The sequence below is a fragment of the Panthera uncia genome (assembly GCF_023721935.1).
Source record: "Panthera uncia isolate 11264 chromosome A3 unlocalized genomic scaffold, Puncia_PCG_1.0 HiC_scaffold_12, whole genome shotgun sequence".
Lineage (NCBI taxonomy): Eukaryota > Metazoa > Chordata > Mammalia > Carnivora > Felidae > Panthera > Panthera uncia.
This window is the reverse complement of record NW_026057579.1, coordinates 35,163,613-35,184,623: the sequence shown is the minus strand read 5'-3', so window position 1 is coordinate 35,184,623 and position 21,011 is coordinate 35,163,613. Positions and strand designations below refer to the sequence as shown.

General features: G+C 53.8%; 1 protein-coding gene across 8 annotated transcripts in view; it reads left to right on the top strand.

Annotated features, from left to right (window-relative positions):
* RNF144A (ring finger protein 144A) overlaps positions 1–21,011 on the top strand; it is a 107,330-nt gene that overhangs the window by 67,561 nt on the left and 18,758 nt on the right. For all 8 annotated transcript variants that reach the window (XM_049652595.1, XM_049652597.1, XM_049652596.1 and 5 more), the window contains 2 exons: positions 2,349–2,496; positions 8,328–8,417. In XM_049652595.1, the coding sequence (XP_049508552.1) occupies positions 2,349–2,496; positions 8,328–8,417 (238 nt within the window). The remainder of the gene's footprint in view (positions 1–2,348; positions 2,497–8,327; positions 8,418–21,011) is intronic.

The following is a 21,011-nucleotide window of genomic DNA, read 5'->3' as shown; positions in this document are numbered from 1 at the left end:
CTGCATTGTCAGCACAGAGCCCAGTGCAGTGCGGGCTCGATCTCATGAACTGTGAGATCATGACCCGAGCCGAAATCAAGAGCTGGACGCACAACTGACCGAGCCCCCCCCCCCCCCGGCACCCCTAACTGTTTCCGTTTTAAAAAGTCTCCCTGAGAGAGGGTCTTCACTCTCATTGATGTTACACCCCCTCCCCGTTCATGAATCACGTGAGAAGATTGGTTTTCATGACGTGAAGGTCACTGCCGGCTTTCAAACTGAAACAGTGTTATCTAAGCTGATAGCCGGCCTCAGTCACGGATCTGATGACTTTTTGGCTCTCTGCAGAAACCAGATTCACGTTCAGGAGCGGCCGGCTCGCGTCGTGTCCGGTCCTGCCGGAGGCTCCCGCAGGGTTACCTCGCCCGCGCCTGTGACCGTGACCGCCCTGGTTCATTCTAGGTCACGTGTGCAACCAGCCTGCGGGGCGTTTTGCCTTCCCTTTAGAGAAGAGTTTGAGCCACAGACAGTGTCATCTTTCGGTGACAGCATGACAGGCACTGCCACCTACTGCGGGCCTCGCTATCCCTGTGCCGGGTTCCGTGTGAATGTACCACACGCACGGAGACCCTTTCGAGCTTCACAACAGCCTCCGATGGGGAGGCACCAGCCTCGTTTCTAGTGGCGGAAGGGGGACACTAACACTGGTGATACCCGAGTGGCAGGGCCGGGACTCACGCGTCTCTAGACCCGGGGCTCCTCACCGACAGCCTGCCTCCTCCCAGCATGTCCTCCCTGGTCACCTGCTAGTGAACAGAACAGAACCGCGTTCAGCTGGAGCCCAGGCCTCACGGACGAGGAGCCTCCACTGATCATCAGATTAGCTCTACTGAAGTCAAACCGTTTTTGATCATTGCATTTACTGTGATGCCTGTGGAAGATCCGCCAGCCAGAACGCACCCAAAATGCCAGAATTTGCCCACTCTCAGTGAACGTATGCTCATGAACGCATAGGGTTCTGGAAGGGTTGCTCGGTCCCAGGGGCAGATCATTTTTCCCCTGGCGGTGTTGGTCTGATGTAGCGGGTTCAGATAATGCGGCAAACGTGTTGCCATGACCCGTGATAACTTCTTGTAGCGGTTAACCATTTATCCTTCCAGATGTTTCCATGCATATTTGTTTAGCCTTCCCTTTCAATTTAATAGCGTGGGATGGACCGTCACACCGACGCATCTGTGTCATGTCTTTATTAGCATAGAATGGTTGCTGTCATGTATCGGTCACTTCACCCATGCTCGGTGCTACGCTGGGCTCCTGTCACGCGTCACTGTCTAGCATGCGCACGCTGGGAGGGCTGAGGCCTGGAGTGGCTCTTACACAGTTTGTCTGCAGAGAGCCAGCACGTGACCCCAGGCCTGCAGCCCCTCAGGCTAACCACCTGACTCCCCAGCCCCTCAGGACAACCGGACTTGCCAGGAAAGCGATTCTGTCAAGACAGGCCCAGTAGATCTAATTAAACGATGAGCATGTATCTGTAACCGTTTTTTCTGGTAATAGCAAAGTGCATAAAAATTGTCATCGATCCTTTGGAAATTATACAGATACATGAATAAGGAACATACAATCTGACCATAATCCCATTACACAGACACTGTCATTATAGGCCTTTGCCATAGTTTCTCTTTTTTTTTTTTTTTATAATTTTACGTATTTATTTTTAATGTTTTATTTTATTTGAGAGAGAGCGAGTGGGGGAGAGAGAGAAAGATTTTTTTTTAAGTTTTAATGTTTATTTATTTTTGAGAGCAAGAGAGAGCAAGCGGGGGAGGGACAGAGAGAGAGGGAGACACAGAATCCAAGGCAGGTTCCAGGCTCCAAGCTGTCAGCACAGAGCCCAATGCGGGGCTCGAACCCACGAACCGCGAGATCAGGACCTGAGCCGCAGTCGGGTGCTTAAGGACTGATCCACCCAGGCGCCCTGCCATAATTTCTTTTGTTTGTCTACACATATCTAAACGTGAATGCCTCCTGACGCTGCTTTCTCCTCCCCCCGGAACCCAACTGGCTGACCCACAGTTTCTTTGGTGATTGTTTTTTGGAGGGTTAGCTTCATCGGTTTCACCCTGTAACATCTGATAAGAAGGGGAGGGATGGGCATCGCGGGGAGCACCTGTTGGGATGAGCACTGGATGTTGCATGGGAACCAATTTGACAATAAATTTCATATTAAGACAAAATAAAAAAATAAGAAGGGGCCTCGGCCCCTCTGGCTGAACTAGAGCTTGCAGCCTGGCCCTGCCCACGCCTCTCCCCTCCCCTCCCCTCCCCGGGCCCCGCTGAGCGGATCACTGACAGACTCTCTCCGGCAGCTCTGCTTTCAAACTGGAGGAGGACGACGCGCCCATCAAGCGGTGCCCCAAGTGCAAGGTGTACATCGAGCGGGACGAAGGGTGTGCACAGATGATGTGTAAGAACTGCAAGCACGCCTTCTGCTGGTACTGCCTCGAGTCTCTGGACGTGAGTAGAGCCTCTGGGTGCGAAACCCACCAGCTGCCCTGAGGAGCTTAGAGAGTGTGCCCGGGGGAAGCAGAAAGAACATTATCAGATGTTTTTCTGTGCTTCTGAAAATATTAATTCCCCCAGTGTAGTGGTGCCAGAAGATGGCAATTCGTGCAGGGGTTCCAGAAGCAAAAGGGCGGCTCAGCCTTGGATTGAGCCTGGGCAGGTGGTGGCGGGGTCTCAAGGTCTTTGGTTTTGTCTGCGGGGACCATCTGGGCTCGGTCTGCTGTAACTGAACACCAGAGAGTGGGTGCTGGAACAACAGGCATTGATTCTGGAGTCCGGTAGCCCAAGGTTAGGGTGCCAGCAGGTTCGGTTCCTGGCTCTTGACCTCCCTCGGTGCCCAGAGAGGCAAGAGAGCCCTCCTCCTGGTTTATGGACGGCCGCCTTCTCACTGTGTCCTCACGTAGCAGAGAGACAGATTGGTGTCTCCTCGTTGAATAAGGGCACTGACCCCATCCTGGGGCACCCACCCGTCTCGTGACCTCATCTGAACCTAATCACCTCCCAAAGATGCCACCTTCGGACACCGTCACATGGGGGATTCAGGCTTCAGTGTATGAATTTGGGGGGGAGGGGAGGATGCAAACACGCAGGCCAAAGCACGAGTGTTAGTGGAATAGGAAGGGTAAACAGAGGCAGGGCACTGGGGAACATGTTGGCAGTGGCACAGTTCAGTGACCTTCTGTCACCCACAGGGCAGAAAAACATACACTCTGTGCCATCTGGCAGAATGGAAGTTTCTAGCCTCATATGGCCACCTTCTCCCAAGTGTGACCTGTGCTGAATGTGTCCCAAGCACTCTGAACCCCAGTAGCTCTGCACGTGCTAAGTCCCCACCGAGAGCACACAACCCTCCCCTCTTGAAGCACCTGGTTTTCTCTGGAGCTTCAAGGCCAGATGCAAAGGATACTAATTTCAGTTTGATGTTCTTCTTCAACCATATGAGGAGATTGGGCATCTTGCCAAAATGATGACATTCTGACTTTAGTTTTACAAGAGTTTATTTGTACATAGGTTTTTATTTATTTATTTTTTTAATTTATTTATTTTGAGAGAGAGGGCGTGTGCAGAGGGGCAGAGAGAGAGAGACCGAAAGACAGAGAATCCTAAGCAGGCTCTACACTGTCAGCTCAGAGCCCGACTCAGGGTGCGAACTCACGAACCACAAGATCAGGACCTGAGCTGAAACCAAGAGTTGGCCACTCAACCCACTGAGCCACCCAGGTGCCCCTGTACATAGGTTTTTAAAACTATAATTAAGGGGCGCCTGGGTGGCTCAGTCGGTTGAGCGTCTGCCTTCAGCTCAGGTCATGGTCTCACACTCCATGAGTTCAAGCCCCGCGTCAGGCTCTGTGCTGACAGCTCGGAGCCTGGAGCCTGCTTCGGCTTCTGTGTCTCCCTCTCTCTCTGCCCCTCCCCTGCTCATGCTCTGTCTCTCTCTGTCTCAAAAATAAATAAAACATTAAAAGAAAATTTAAAAAAACCACTATCATTAAGTACCAGAAATGATCATCTGTTAAAATCATTCCGATCAGTGACAATCCAAGCAAATCAAGTCCCGTGTCCTGTGTGTTTGTGTATGTATATCCTGGACAGCAAGGATGACTGTGTGCAACTCTTCTAAAACTAGTGAAAGAGAGGAGGGGTTGTCACACACCCCTGCTTTCCATCGCTAGGAGTTCATTTGTCCACAGCCTGCCCCTGCTACCCTAACTCTGTTATCACTCTGCTGGTCTGGTTGAGTGTCCCTCTCAGGGGCTACATCAGAGTGGTCAGTGACCTTGAAAGTTTGCCTATCGTCCTCAGGACGGGCCTACAGATTATCAGGAATATACATGCGTATTTGAGATTGAATCTTAAAGAAGGTAACAGATCTGTAACCTAAGGGCCATCTTTAAAAATATTAGATTGCTTCTTTTGTGTTGTTTTTTGGAAAAGGCTTCTGTTCGTTTATTAACTTTCAGTTATGAAACGTACAGCAGAACCGTGTGTGGCTGAAAAAATCTCAGGGAGTCATCACCTGTTTTCTATCCTGAAGGCTTCCTTTTCTCATCCTAGGCAAGTTTCATAAATCGGTTTGGCAAGGTTAATCTTCTCTAGCGTAGATCCAAACAAGTTTGTTCTATGACCTTGCGTGGTGGGGAGAGATGTTAGAGGGATGTCTCAAGCGCTGCAAAGTCCTTGGGGCCTTAAAGTTCTTACATATGTATGTATATAAAATTATATATGGCCTTTCTCTACGTTATGTCTATAATTTTGCATTTTTACCATAATCCAATTTGGGGGGAAATCTGATTTTTAAATTCTGATGTTATCATTTAGTATCTGGTCTGCAATTTGCCACTCCTTACAACTTTTCCTACAGGGGAAAGGAAGGGAAATGCCAGTTGTGTTACATGTTAGCAAATCTCCTGGGAGACTTTTCTGGGGACGGATTGAAAAGGAGCTGACAACAGGTTTAGTTTGCGGTTGGGGGTGGGGAGGGGAGATCGCTGTGCTGCCTTGATGAAGTTACAGGAAAGGGAATGGTCTCCGTTGAACACAAAGCTGTTGGCTCTGCTCTGGTCCCTGGAGAAACACCCCGTCTGTCTGTCTTTCTGTCTGTCTGACTCCGTTCTGAGGCCCGGGTTCCCCCACCCTGTGCAGAAGGCCTGGACCCTCCTGGCTCTGCCTGAACTGATGACAGAGGAACGGCTCTGCCCTTTTCCACCTTGAAAGTCATCATCCTCCTGGCCAAGTGCTTCCTGTTAGTCTCTGTAAAGGAAGAGCTGCTGAAAAATGACCCTGTGGCTTAGAAAGCAGATTCTCAAGGAAAGCGAGTCTGCCCTGGGGCCATTTATCAGGGACAATAACCATGATTTAAGACAAGTGCATGAGCACATGGCTGGAAGCCAGGAGTGCTTCTAAGACAGGAGTGCACTTTACTGGTCTTTCTCATCTCGGGAACTTCTCCACTCGAGACAGCCTCTTGCACATGTACACATTGAGGAGTTATAAGTCACATCAGGCTGCTTCCTTCCATTGTGGGCCTTATACTCCTCTCTGCACCTGGCCCGGACCGTCACTGGTGTGCACGTCGTGCTCCCCCTGCTCCCCGCCATCGCCACACAGTTGAAAGGGACACATGTACTCTCTTCCTTTTATTTTTTGGGGGGATAGTTTTTATTGAAGTAATTGTTACATGGCCCACCCTGTGCAATTTGTTCTATAAACCCATTTTATTAAAAAAAATTTTTTAACATTCATTCATTTTTGAAAGACAGAGACAGAGCACAAACGGGGGAGAGCTAGAGAGAGAGGGAGACAGAATCAGAAGCAGGCTCCAGGCTCCGAGCTGTCAGCACAGAGCCCGACGTGGGGCTCGAACTCAAACTGTGAGATCATGACCTGAGCCAACGTCGGCCACTTAACCAACTGAGCCACCCAGGCTCCCCAAACTCATTTGATTTACTACACACATTCTGTCTGTGGGAGTTGGAATTAGTTTGCGAGCAGAATTTGTTCTGGAAACATGCTTGTAATCCAAAGCATTTGTATATCAGAGTGAATTTCAAGAACCATTGGCTCAGTTGTGATCACGTGACGTTCGGCATCAAGTTAAAGTTTATTAGAAACGTTTGTCTTCGCGGGATGCGCCCAGAACAAGTTACTTGCAATCCAAGGTTTTATTGTACTTCCTTTTCTCAAGGGGAATCCGGGAAGATTTAATGGTCTCTACTCTTTGATCTTTCAGTCTCTAAAAGACAACAGTGTGGGGGGAGAACCCACTGGTGCAAGCCCGAATTTGACACAAAAGGCCTGGGGGGGATTTACTTTTATCCTTGAATCTCTCCATGATTGCAGCTTTCTGCTCATGCGCCATTGTTTCTATTTCCAGCCAGGGGCTCAGTGAAACTTCCCTGAACGATAGTAAGGGAAATGTTGGCCTCCCACAAAAATACTCCTGGATTCCTGGCAGGGCCTGGGGTGGGGGTGGGAGGTTCTGCCCCAGGGCTTCGGCAGGAAGCTTAACATCACAATGAAATCATGTGTGTTTTGTAAAGGCATCTTCCAGTGCTTTTGTCAGGTGTAAGAAAGGACCTATTTGAACAAGCTTTTCATTCTGTTCCCGAAGCTGGCCCCCAGTGTCCAGGCTCCACCGGACTCCTCTGAGCAGAGGCTGGGGTGGAGGCTGTCTCCAGGAGGCTGGCGGAGTCCATGATCTTGAGGAGCTAGTGATCTCCCTGCCCACCCCACCCCCCCCCTTTTTTTTTTTTTTTTTTGTATTTCTGATAACAAATTCAAAAGCTGTTCAGGAGCCTCCGGGTACAAGGCCTTATGATAGTCCGTCTGGGAAAATGAGACATAGCAATGAAACATTAACTAATTTCAGCGTATGAGTAAGTTAATATCAGGGTGAAGGAGGGCGTAATTCAGAGTTCAAGGAAGCGCGGGGGGTTCGCGGTGGACAGACGCCGTCAGGAGGAGCTTCATAGCAGATGAAGCACCGGCTGGAAGAAGCTTTGTGTCCACGTGTACCTAGGCTTCCTTCCACAGTCGCGGGGACCGGGAGAGGCCCTGAGGCAGGAGCCGCAGGCTGGGACGGCAACTCCCGCAGAAGCTTCTTGCTGCTGCCCCAGAAAAGCCAGGGTCTGCTGATGTGGGTGTGCGTTCTGGCACTGCGAGGGTGGCCCGTAAAAGCCCCAGATTTTCTGCCAGCGTCGTTCTCAGGATGAGCCGAGGGCCGGGGGACGGCGGCCGCCCAGTCCGGTTCCGACAGAGCTGGGTTTAAGGGCCGGGCACACGGCTGATGTCCGGCTCCACGGGGCTCTCGAAGAGTGACTTCCGGGCCTCTCCGAGACCCGGGGCCCTGTGCTCATTTATCCCTTTCTCAGGGGGAGGCTGGCTGTTTACACCCCCAGTTAAATGAGCGCGCGGCCCTGGGCCCCTCCTCTGCACTGTTTACTGAGCTGTTGTTTTTCGTGTTCAACAGGAGAGAAACGGCATTTCCTGCTGGAGTTGGGGGAGCGGAGGGTTTTGTGTGCAAAGCCCCTTCCTGCTCACTTGGTGCGGGCTCGGGATTTGGGGGCCGAGCGCTGAGCCGCAAACATAGTTAGAGACTGTCCCCGGCTGAGGGTCCCCATCCCAAGAACCTGACAGCGATCAGACGGGAGGTGAGGGTGGGAGGTGAGAGCGCCCGGAGGGAGGCAGGAACAGGATGTTTCCGTGGGTCAGAACTCACTTCAGACATCTGGAGGAATTGGAGGTGGCAGATGGTTCCCGAGCTGCTTGCTGCGGAGGAATGAGTAGGTTTTCGTGGTCTGAGCTGAAAGGAAGCCGCACTTCCCAGGTGGGAAGCCCGGCACTAATGCAGGAGGATGAACCGGAGATCAAGGGAATCATCTAATCCGGGGGTAATCCTGCCGGGCGGGCGGCCGGAGGATGTAAAGGCAGCCGAGCTCTGGGGGCATCAAACACAGCCAGGCCCGGGAGTGGCTGGTGGAGTAGCTGGGGCTTCTGACCTACTTGTTCACAAGCCCCACTGCACTGAGAGCCTCTCCCTTGCAAAAGCCAGAGATCTGGGGCAGGGCTCCCTCTAGTGCCCAAGGCCACGTCCCCTTGGGGAGGCCACGGGGAGAGAATGGAGGAGGGAGGTCCCCAGGAGGCAGCCCGGTGCTGTGGGCGTGAGCCCTTCCTCTGTGCCCCCCACCCCCCGCCCCTGTCCCCCACTTACTTTGGCCCAGGCAGGACTCACTCGCTGAACTTCGAGGAACCTGCCATCCACCCTGCTCTCTCTCCTCTTCCAGGATGACTTCCTCCTGATCCATTACGATAAAGGACCGTGCCGGAACAAGCTGGGCCATTCCAGGGCATCTGTGATCTGGCATCGGACACAGGTAGGAGGTGACTCACCTGGAACTTTGATCCCCAGAAGAGAGAGTGTGTGTGCGAGCCAGTTGGTTGGAGATGTGCTGTTTAGAAAAGTAGAGCCTGCCCGAACTTTTCTTGCTCTGTGATTGTGCTTCTGGTCGCCCTGGCCCAAAGTTGTGGCAAATAGGCATCGCATTTGGCGTGTGGTGGTTCTTGGAACGTCAGGCTGTAGGTTTCTTGCACCTTACTCATGGCTTTGGCGGTGATCCATTCTGTCGGTTAATTCTTGCATGGCCCTTAATGAGGAGCTTTTTTTCTAGAAGCCTGGAGGTAAGCAAGTTAGTCACAGGAAAGAAAAACAGAAAGAAAGGAAAAAGTCCCTACCTGGTAGTGTCTGAACAGCAGCCTGTGGGGTTTACAGAGGGCCAGTGTATTAATATTCATTCATACTTTCAACATGCATTTATTTCCTGCTGCGTGCCGGGCGCTATCCTAGGATAGGGTATTCACTGGAAGAATAAGATTCATCTGTCTTATTCACTGGAACACTTCCAGTGAGTAAGATAGATGTACTCCAGTGAATGAGATAGATGCGTGCCGTGTATAATACACCAGCAGGACATACGTGATAGGAGTTCAACTGTGGAGGGGATGTGATGGGGATTGCGTGGTCGGGAAGGGCCATTCGATGGTACCCATGGTGGAGTGCTGAGTGGTATTAAGCCTAAAAATAAAACTTCCAGCTATTTTACCAACAAAAATGGGCTTATTTGGGAATAGCCTGGAAATGCAGCTTGGGACATACAAACTACAGCCAAATCACAGACCGGTCTGGAGAGCAAAGGGGAGGAACTCTCTTTTGTAGAAGCAAGGGGGCGCTGGGAAGCTCCTCACACACATCAGAAGGCCTTTGGAATAAACCGGGGGGCTCCAAACGTAGTGGCTTCTCACTGCCGAGTTGTGAGCGTCTCATTGGCTGGGTTGTGGCAGGGGTGGTGGGGGAGGAAACTGTCCTTCCTCCTTCTGGGGAAACAAAGTAGTAGCTAAAGTAGGATCCAAGTGCAAGGTCCCTGTTGGGTCTGCCCTTGAGGACAGTGGTGGCGTCTGAACTCTACCTGCTGGCCTCCTGATGCCTTTTAAATGAAGTTTCCTTTAGTAAATTTCACAGTGATGAGGAAGAGCTGGCTGTGGGAGAGGGGGACAGGGCGGAAGGGACGGTCCAGGCAGAGGAAGGACAGCCTAGGCACAGGGGACAGTTCAGGCAGAGGAGGGGCAGTCGAGGCAGAGGAGGGGACAGTCCAGGCAGAGAAGGGGTAGTCTAGACATAGGGTCATAGGGGACAGTCCAGGCAGAGAGGAAAGTCAGGCAGAAGAGGGACAGGGACAGTCCAGGGAGAGGGGACGGTCTAGGCAGAGGGGGGACAGTTCAGGCAGAGAGGGGACATTCAGGCAGAGGGACAGTCCAGGCAGAGGAGGGGACAGTCCAGGCAGGCAGAGGGGACAGGGAGGGTTGACTGGTAGGACCTTGGCATGAAGGTCCGAGGAGACCGAGCAGGGTGAGGCAGAGGGTCAGAGATGCTGTCAGAGGATGGACCCCAGCGGCTCGAAGGGCCTCTGTCCACTCTCACGTTTCAGCGCCTGTGCGGCTGGCCGAGGTGGGTCCGCCGGCCCATCTCGGGTAGAGGAGCAGGTCTCAGGGTAGATGCCCTGTGAGTCACTCACTCACCATCATTATAGCCCACGTGGCCGAGCCAACGAGGTGCATGCTGTAGGGGGCTGACAGAGGCCTTCCGGCAGGGGGCCCGGTGGCAGAAAGTGTCGGGGTTGCCGGCGGTGAGTTCTCTATCGCAACCCTGAGATGTGCCTAGTGGGGAGCAGCAGCTGCGGGCAGTGTGTCAACACAGATCTGTGGCTGGGTTCCAGGAACGAGCCTTCTGAGAAGTGGGTGGAGGATTGAAGTGGTGGCGGTCGCACGATTCTCTGGACGCCAGACACCAGTGACCCACGCACCCGCCTGGGTGGGTTGTCAGCGGTGCACACTGTGCAGCCCAGCAGAGCTGTTAGAGACTTGGCCCCGGGCCCGAGCTCTGACCAGGGTCTGGAGAGACAGGTGCGTGTCCTGCCTCCTGCCAGCACAGCCACCTTGGGGCTCAGCCCCACCTGTGTGTGAGTTTGGCCGTCTGTGGTCATTCGCGAGGAAGCGTCTCGAACAGCACGGCAGCAGAAGCGTGTGCCTCAGGGTCTGGAGCCATGTCAGGCACCAGGTGTCACGGGGCCACACCCCCTCTGAAACCTATAGGGACCCCATTCTTGCCCATTCTGGTGGGGGCCATCGGTCTGCACTGTTCCTCAGCTCACAGATGCTTCCCTCCAGTCCTGAGTGCTGGCCGGGCCGTCTGTCTGTGCAACTCTATCTGGGTCCCCATTCCCCTTCAGTAAGGGCACCAGTCCCACCCTAAGAACCTCATTTTAACATGGCGACCTCTATAAAGATGCGATTCCCAAATCAGGCCACGTTCTGAAGTCCTGGGGGTCAGGACTCCACATAACATATTTGGGGGGACAGGATTCTACCCATAACTATATCCGCACCCTCACCCCCACGCAGGAAAGGGAACCATAGCGAGGCCACGTTCCTCGTTTGCTGTCCTCCTCCCGTGTCTGGTGGGGATGAACCGCGCTGATTTGGGCTCCCTGCCTTGGCACAGCAGCCCCGTAAGGGGAGGCTGTCGTGTGTACCTGTGCGGGATCACTGACAATCAGGGCAAAGGGAGGACTCGGGGATCATGTTCTGCTCCAGCCTTTCCCATGTAGGGAATGAGCCCCAGCCGAGGGAATGTGACTTGCTCAAAGGTGGCTACCTATTGCTGTGTCACTAGCCTCCCCAAATGCGTTGGCCTCATATCCTCACGTTCGCCGTGTTCACCATCTGCAGTGTGAACAAGGGCCCACAGAAGGCTTGTCTTAGCCGGGATAGAAGTTCCTTCAGTGTCCTTCAGTTCCTTCGGGGTAGCTGGACACGGCAGGGCTGGTGCTGGATCTGGAGCTCCTAACCGTGTCTGTCCACGTGGCCTGAACTTCTAACCACATGGCAGCTAGTGGCAAGCGTGAGCCCCCCAGGACAGAGCGAGGGCAAGATGGGAGCTGTGTCCCCCTTTCTCCTGGAGCCTGGGCAGTCACACCTGATCACGTGTGCCTGTTCATTCAGACGGAGAGAGTTACATGTCCCTGGGGGGTCCTGGGCAGCACTGAGATCCTGGTAACAGTCATTAACGGGACTAAAGAAATACACTTGAGAAAGAATCCAAGACACAAGGGTCCCTACCCTGCACTAGCCTGAAACCCCTTTCTACCAGCTCCTTTTTGGCTCCTGAGTGCCCGCTCCGAGCTAGGTCCCGAAGCCACTTGGGTGCCCCCGATCGCAGGAACTGAGCGGGAGAACTGAACAGAAGCATGCACTGTGTAGGGTCCCACGGAGACATCTTCTCTGTGGTGTGAGAAGCTCCCGGAACGGATAAGGTCATAGCTACAGAAGTAGAGGGTGTCCACAGGTTAGTGTTAGATTTGGGGAAAACGGTAAAACACCTGCGAACCAGCGTCAAAACGAAGAAAAGGTAAATCACAAAACACGCAAAGTAGGGGAAGTGGGAGGGGGTGGGGCCACGGTCTGTGGGCTGGACTCACCGAGGGGCACTGTGGGAAGTGGGGAGGGGTGGAGCCCAGGCCTGTGGGCTGGACTCACCGAGGGGCACTGTGGGAAGGGGTGGAGCCCAGGCCTGTGGGCGGGACTCACGGAGGGGCACTGTGGGAAGGGGTGGAGCCCAGGCCTGTGGGCGGGAGTCACCCAGGTGCACTGTAGGAAGGGGTGGAGCCAAGGCCTGTGGGCTGGACTCACCGAAGGGCACTGTGGGAAGAGGTGGAGCCTAGACCTGTGGGCTGGACTCACCCAGGGAGTTTGTGCGTGGAGGCTAGAGCCACCCGGGAGAGATGTTCGTGTGCAGAGGACGCCCCAGCTGTTCCTGAGCCTTCGGTGTTGACAGTGAGGACCACCGCCAGCACAAGGTAGAGACCACCCACCGCCGGAGGCTCTTGGGCGTTCGTGGCTCCTTCTTAGGGTGAAGCATCGGGTGGAAGCTTAGTCCTCATTTCCCGTGTGCGTCTCCCGCCCTTTGCGCCGCTGGAGCTGTCGGTTCCCTTCCCCTTCACACAGGCTCCTGCTTGGGGCCCACTTCCCCGCAGGCTTCTTACTGATCCCGGGGCGGGGGGAGCCTCACTTTGTGTTAGTGCAAAGCTTCTTGAGCAGAAATGGGTTTTCCTGTCCCCCTTCAGCTCATCTCTGAAATGTCCGGGAAGTGTTGGTGAGGCGCCTGGGGTGGTGGTTGATCGATGCCCGGACACCCCAGAACGGCAGGTGGGACCCTGTTTCCAGGGCCTGGCGACGCCTTCCTGCTCTTCACTCACTGGCTTGTGGGACCGCGGTCCTGCCAAACCCCGGTGTCCTCCTGATCTCCCCGGCTCTCTCTTTCCTCTGCTTGTCCCAGTCTGGCTCATGGAGATTCTACTCCCTTTGTCTATAGCCAAGGTCGGGGTCACGTCCTCCGTGATCCCCCCCCCCCCCCCCCAACTGTTACCAGAGCCCCTCCCCCCCTCACCCCGGGCTCCGAGCATTTGTTTCAACACCGATCACGACCCCTCTTTTTTTCCCCTCTCGAGGTGTGGCTTAACTCTGAAGAGAGATAGACTGTCCTCCATAGTTGGGACTTGTTTTGCTCATCTTTGTGGCCCTATGCCCCAGCTCCATGCCTGAGCCGAAAGATGCTCCAGAAATCAACCTGGTTGAAAGGGTGGTCGATTGATTGGGCTTTCTTGTGACTAGTTCACGGCCTTCCTACTCAAAGCCAGCCGTCTTTGGAGGGACCTTTGTCCTTGTTCACTCAGCTACTTTTCCCTTTGGGTGGGACAGGAAGCAGAGGGGCCTGTCCGGCTGGCCCATTTTCTGCAGGAATCCTGCAGGAGCTGCTGGTGTCCTGGTGGGGGCCTGATGGCGGCTGGGAACTGTTCAGAGAAATAGCACTTGGCTGTCGTCGGGAGGCGCTGTGACTTGTTCCCTGTCTGGGGGAAACAAAAAGGCTCCTGTTAAGAAAAGTGGACTCTGGACCTGGAGCACGTGTGTTGGAAGGAGCAGGAGCAGGAGTGTTGGTGTGACAGAGTGACAGGTGAAGGGGGCAGCACTTGAGCGGACACCCACCCTGCCTGGAAACCCCCAGCTTCGCCTGGGCTCATCTTTGTCCGCCTGTTAGATCACCTCCAGGGGCCCGCCTGGTCCTCTGGCTTCTCCCGTCTCTCCTGCCACCTTGTCTGTCCTCTGTGCTATGCAGGGCTGACCCATGTGGCCTCCCTGCAGCACTTTGAGGGAAGCCCAGCAGACATCGATCAAGCATGTTTCAGGAGCTCATAGGACTGCAAGGCGGAGGGAGATGTGAGAAGCACAGAAGTATTTCTCATTGATTATTTAGGCTGGAAGATTTGAGGAAAACTATGGAAAGCGGGGCAAAGAATTCTAACCATAAAGTTTCTGAAATGGGAGGCTGCAGAAAAGACTTGTGGCGTGTGGGGCCATGAAACAGGGGCCCAGAATGTGACCCTGGGGACAGGATGGGGGTGCCTGGAGGTTCAGTGCAGCGGATGGGAAGCTGGGGCAGAGTAGTGATTGAGCCTGGAGAAGACCCCCAGTGTCATGCTTTGACTTAAAAACTGTGGTACTAGGGAGCCACAGCAGGCTTAAGAGCAGCAGAGTAGAATGCACAGATGGGATACAACCTGAAGACTTCTCATCCTGGCATTCCTGGTCCCTCAGGACCAGGGTCTTACTCCAGCCCCACCTGCTCCGGTCCCCCGCCTATCACATACCCAGGCCGTAGCGCATTCTGAACAATGGCTTTAGAGTTTTAACTTGACTGAGACCTGTAGGTGGAAACACACAGCGCCCTTCAACCCGTCAAGTACTTGCACACAGCCACATATGTATCCTACCCGCTCGATGTGTTCTGTTTACTAAAGTTCTGGTCTTGACCCCCAGACTGCTTCACCATCCCCCAGACGGGTCAGGTGCTGCCCTGAGGCACACAGATGTCTCTTGGAGCTTCTGCCCGGGGTTGGCTTCCTCAGCTCCTTAGGGAAGTGCCTCTCTGTCGGCCGCTCGGGGCCTCGCCCGACACAGACCTCCGCAGTACTGCAAACACGGCCCTGAAGGCAGTGCCCTGTGACTCCTGTGTGTAGGGGCTGTGGTTGAAAGCCCAGTGTAATCTCTTGCTGGACAAGGTTCCTGCTCCTTCGCGTTTCCTGCCTTTCGATAGGAAGTTCGGTAAAATTATTTTAAGAGATCGTTTGTGAGACTTGTGGCGTGCTTCCTTGTGACGACTGCAGGCTGCCCTCAATATTGTGGTGGGAGTGAAAGCATTAGATGCCAAACACGTTTTACCTAGTGTTCTGCCAGATGAATGGAAAAACGCGTCTTTGTCGCGTAGAGGTTTTATACAATTCCGTTTTGTCCCGAGCGATGTCCTTGTTTTGATTTCGTTCGGCAGGCTCTCCTTGCGGGACGGCACTTTTGCACACAGGAAGGAGGAGCGGGGTGGTGTCGGCTGTGGCTGCAGGGGTGGAGACGTGGCCTGCTCCTTACTAAGCTGCGGAGGCCTGGGTGTGAGCAGCCGGGGGTGGACAGCTGTGCCCTGCCCTCGGCCCCCGCTCGTCACTTTACACAGGGTTGCTGTGCACTGCGGTGCCTTTGCTAGTGCTGGCCCCGAACTCGGCCATCGTGTGCCTTTCCTCTGCACGACTTCCTTGGGACTACTTCCTTGTCTACTTCCTTGTCTACTTCCTTGTCTACTTCCTTGGGACGCCAGCACCTGACGGGGGAGGAGGGCCCTCTCCACATGGGCTCCTCCTTCCCCTCTGAGCAGGGAAGCGTCACCATCTTCGTGCTCAGGGACACCTCACAGTGAAGGGAGAGCTCACTTTTACTTACTTATTAATTTATTTTTAAATGTTTATTTTTGAGACGGGGAGAGAACGATCAGGGGAGGGGCAGAGAGGACAGAGGACCCCAAGCAGGCCTCCAGGCTCCGAGCCGTCAGCCCAGAGCCTGCCGCGGGGCTTGAACCCACGAACCGTGAGATCATGAGCTGAGTCACAGTTGGATGCTCAACCCGCTGAGACACCCGGACGCCCCGGGAGAGCTCACTTTTAGCCACAGGATGGTGTTTAATAGCCAGCTGATGGCCGGTCTCTGCGTTCATGTGTGTGCGTGGAGGCGTGCCGCTGACGCCCTCTGAGTCCAGGCTGACAGGTGGGAGTCCTGTTCCACAGACACCCCTGTCCTGGGAGCCTCATGCAGGGCCCTGTCCTACCAGTACTTTTCCCAGAGCTCAGTGACAGACACACGCACTGTCTCCTGTACTTACCCAGGATGCCCGGTCCCTTCTGTCTTAAACAAATTTCGAGACCGTTCGAATCGCTTTTGGCCACAGATTTTGCACTGGTGAAATGAGAGCCCTGGGCTGGACTGTAATCTAGGGGCCGAAATGACTTCCTCATCCTGTGTTTGTAGGGAGGTGGGACCAGCCCTTGTGACAACAAGGAGCCCTCCTGGTGTGCTCCCTGCCCCTCCTGTGACCACGTGGCCCTGCCCGTGTCGCAGCCCCATTGACCTCCCAGCAGAGGCATCTCATGCCGCTCGCTGTCCCCACGTGGGTGCCTAGTGGACATTTCAGACAGGACGTGTATGGGCAGAACTTAGGTTTTCCCTCCAAGCCCCCTCCATTGTGGGAAGTGCTCTGCTGGCCTCCATGGCCCTCAGATGAAAGGCCCCAGTGACCTGGACCCCCCACTTCCTCAGGGGCTTGCTCCCCTCCAGCCAGTGTGTTTCTGTCCTGTTCCCTGAACCCCACTCCCAGGTCCCTCCCTGTCTGCTTTCCCCGGCGGCACCCCTGCCCTGTGCTCGTGGAAATGTGTCTGTTCACCCGGCTGTGGCCGGCCCTCCTCCCCGTGGAACACACTGTCTGGGTCCCCTGAGCCCACGGTGCGGAGGTGGAACGTGGGTGCACCCGGAACCCTCCGGAGCCAGGAGATGAAGAGAGGGAATCGAGGAGACGTCTGTCTAGAGGATGCAGGCAGCCCTTTGGGGGCCACCCCGAGCCCGTGCCAAGGGATCTGAGTCTCCCGTGTGCCCCTCCCAGCTTGCAGACCTGGAGGGAGGTGGGAGAATCAGTGCATCTGTCCCCTGCCACCTGCTTCTGCCCCCACTCCTACCCGCCCTCCTCCCTCTCCACTCGGGGTCTCCTGACACCGAGTTCCTTCTGATTCTCCTACAATCCTGTGCTCACTTCAGCAGCACATGGACTAAAATCCCACAGTCCTGATGCTCTTCCTTGTCAGGGGCTGGGGTGGGCGCCCCGAGAATTCCCGTGTTGCAGTCTAAGCCCAGATGTCTCAGAACATGACCGTATCTGGAGATGGACCCTCAGAGAGCCGATGAAGTTACAGTGGGGCTGTTGGGTGGGCCCCAATCCAGTATGACTAGTGTCCCTATAAGAAGAGATGGGGACACAGACCAGCACAGAGGGACGGCCGTCTGTGAGCCCAGAGAGAGGCCTCGGGAGAAACCAGCCCTGCCCACACCTGGGTCTCAGGCCTCTTGCCCCCGAGGACTGTGGAAGAAAGACAGATGTCCAGTGTTTGGGCCCCGTCTGTGGTGCATGGTTATGGTGGCCTCTCTTCTGCACACAGGTGGTGGGATGGCTTCATTCCCTTGCTCACTGTGCTCCGTCCCTGGGAGACAGTCACTCGTTTGAACATCTCGGTGCTAATGGTCCTGAAATCTGCTGGCTTCTCCCCAGAGCCCAAGATTCACGTCCCCACTGCCTCCTCCATATCTCCATGTGGGTGCCCGCGGGTCTCCCAGACTCGGAACGTCCAAATGGAGCTCACTGTTCTTCTCGTTACCAAGATGGCACGTCCATCCCCCTCAAGCCAGAACTGAGTGCACGGTTCTTGGAGGCCTTCAGGTCTTGCTGATTTTGCCTTCTGAACACCCTCTGCGTCTGTGCCTCTTCTGGTCACTGTCCTCCCTCCCACCTGCCCGGCCTGCTGTGAGTCCCGTAGGCTCCTAGCTCCATCTTCCCTACTGTGGACCCGTCCTCCACAAAGCCCCTGGAACTTACCCCCTTGGTTTCTCAACGAGATGAGTGCTCAACTTGCGAGCAGGGATCCCGAGCTCTCCGTTCTGGCCTTGCCGGACCCCGCCCGGATGTCCTGCCTGCACACGTCTGTGTTTCCTGTTTCCACCTGTACCCTCCTACCGCCGGCCAGAAATTCTCTCTTCCTGATGCCTCAGCCCGTGCACACCTGGCTCACACCTGCTGGCCCTGCCACGTCCCTAAGGAAGCCACCCTGAACTTCCCAGCACCTGTTTTCTGAGTCTCGAATCTGTTTCTGCCCAGAACTCTTCAGCCCTTTGTCACTGCTTGCGGCTGCCTGCCCTCCTGCTGGGCCCCGTCTTTCAGAGAACAAATCGCCCTGCACCGCACAGTTCAGAACAACAGATATTCATTAAGCGGAGAAATGAGGAGCTGTTATAAAGGGTGGGCAGGAGAGAGCGGAGACGTCACCTAGCGCGTGGCTAGACTCCACACAGCCCCCACCCTTACCTTGTGGCTTCCCCTGCCTCAAGGGCACGCCTCCACCCGCTTGATAGTCATTTAACAGCAGCCTACCTGGCAGGGGGTGTTTGCTTCCTGTGGTGTGAACACTCCCATCCTGGCTGTTTCAAGCTGCCCCCGTGATGGCACTGCAGGGAGAATTGGGAGGAGACATGTGAGCGACCACAGCCCTCGGTCCCTTATTCCTGTCATTGTCCCAGCCTCTCCCAGCCTCTCTAGCGTGTGGTGTGCTGGGTGGGCCTCGATGTCATGTTCAAATGCCAAGTGTCAGAGAATTAAAGGGGTTCCATACATTCACCTTATTGCATCTTTGATTTTGGCATATAGTTCCTAAGTGCTGGAGTGTGGTTTATAGAACTCTCTGGAGGAGAGGATTCAAAATGTACCAGTTTCTGTTCATCTGGGTCAGTCTCCTAAATGTCTGTTGCATGTTTGGTACAGGAGATGCACTGGTCTGTGCACAGAGGCTTATACGGGTCACAGAACCTATGTTATACTCTGAAGATACAGTCTGAATTTGAGAAGCCATACTTTAAAAATTTTTTTTAAATTTTCTTTAACATTTATTTATTTTTCAGAGACAGGGAATGAATGGGGGAGGTGCAGAGAGGGAATCCAAAGCAGGCTCCAGGCTCTGAACTGTCAGCACAGAGCCTGACGTGGGGCTTGAACTCATAAACTGTGAGATCATGTCCTGAGCCGAAGTCGGACGCTCGACCGACTGAGCCACCCAGGCACCCCTAAAAAAATTTGAAAAAATATTTTTTTTAATGTTTATTTTTGAAAGAGGGAGAGACAGAGTGCAAAGAGGGGAGGAGCAGAGAGAGGGAGACACAGAATCTGAAGCAGGCTCCAGGCTCTGAGCTGTCAGCAGAGAGCCCAACGCGGGGCTTGAATCCACAGACCGTGAGATCATGACCTGAGCCGAAGTCGGACGCCCAACTGACTGAACCACCCAGGCGCCCCTAAAAAAATGTTTTTAATGTTTATTTATTTTTGAGAGAGAGACAGCATGAGCAGGGGAGAGGTAGAGAGAGAGGGAGACACAGAATCGGAAGCAGGCTCCAGGCTCCGAGCTGTCAGCACAGAGCCTGATGTGGGTCTCAAACTCACTAAGTGTGAGATCGTGACCTGAGCCAAAGTCGGACGCTCAACTGACGGAGCCACCCAGGTGGCCCGAGAAGCTGTACCTTTAAGTCTCAGAGTTTGCCAGGATGAACAACGCCGCGTTCTGCTGTGAGTCCCTCCAGAGCCTGGAACTGTTTACTCATCTGTATCACCTGTAGCATACAATCTAGTGCCTCTCACACGTTTATAACACGCTCACTGATTACTTCTGTTTTGTGATATTTGCATCCTGTCTGATTCGTCACTGGTAGCTGCTTTCCTTCTGGCAGTATCTGAATCCTATCACTGATCCGCAGGAGACTGGGTGGCTAACCTTGCTTACTACCTGGCACGCGAAGCAAGAGGCAAGATAAACGGGGTGGAAACTAGGATGTGTCATTGGCCAGGAAGGTGAGCATTTGGTCAAGGATTTTGATGTGTTTCCGATCGCAGAGTGTCCCTTCTTTGGGATGGACGGTGTGTTCCAAGTAGTGGAGATGGCTCCAGGGCATCAAGCAACAGCTCTCTGGGTGTTTTCATATTTTCTAAAATATCAGCATGCACGTGATTTTAACAAAGCCTGATCTGGTTTCACATCTCATAATTCCACCGTCGACATTATGTTCAGACAAATGGACTTCGCCAACTGGGCAGAAAGCATGGCTTCCTAGCATTTGCAGTATAATTTATAAATGCAGTGCGATGCATGTGTGACGGTGTTCAGGCAGAAATCTAAGTGAAGGTTCCTTTCTTTGACGCAGTTGGAGTGCTATAGCCTGGTATCCTCTTTCAGAGCTTATAATGACCTTTAGAGTTCTTTTTATCTCACGTGTTTATTTTGTATTTGAGAAAAATGAGGCGCAGAGAGGAGGGAACACGGAAAAGTCAGAATTAGCACAGAGTGCCCAGACCGGTCATGTATTTATCATTGTGAACACTAGGTGGCATTGTGACGCTGTCATCAGGTTTCAGTTCTGCATTGTCCCCTGCTTGGGGTGGGGGATGGGGGGGGGAGGGGGATGGCGAATGTTGGAGGCTGTCAAAATAGGAACACCCTGCTTTCCTGACCAGCTACACTGTCTGACTTAGATGACAACGTGTCTACATTTGAGGCTTATTCCTCTTGGCACCTGCTCATACCGAGGCATAAGCATGTGTTATAAAACAAAGTCAGAACCTGTAACAGTCAGTTTTAAAAGCAGTGCTGGGTTTTAAACTCTGGGAGTAACACAGGTCTGGTTCCTTTTCTCAAGTTCTCCCGTCTTATCCTAGTCTTTCCTGTACGCTAACCACCTCCTTATCTTTGTAATCTCGGGCATGTCCCACTGGCAGCCTTCCTTCCCATTAGCAAATGCAGGTGTCTGACCCTTGGACTCCCTTTATACCTGGAGCCTGATGGCAGTTTCTGTAAAATGTATTGTTGTCAGTTGATGAAGTCTCAGTCTCTTTCCACTGAACTGGTGCTCCTCAAGGGCCATGATCTGATGTGTCTCTGTATTTGTAAGACCTCATACAGTGGCTCAGGGGAGACTTGTTTGTTAACTGGGTGTATCAATGGATGGTAGTTTGGGTCCTTAGGTGGAAGTAGGTGGAAGAGGAAAGGGAGAGGAAGAAAAAGAAATGAAAGGGCAGGGGATGTGAGAGGAAGCAAGTACTGATGGATAGGTGGACAAATGGATCCATGGATGGATGAGTAGATGGATGAAGGATAGAATGATAGGTGGATGGGGGATAGGATAGGTGATGGATGATCGTTTGATATATGTAGGTATGGATGGATGGCTGAGTGGATAAG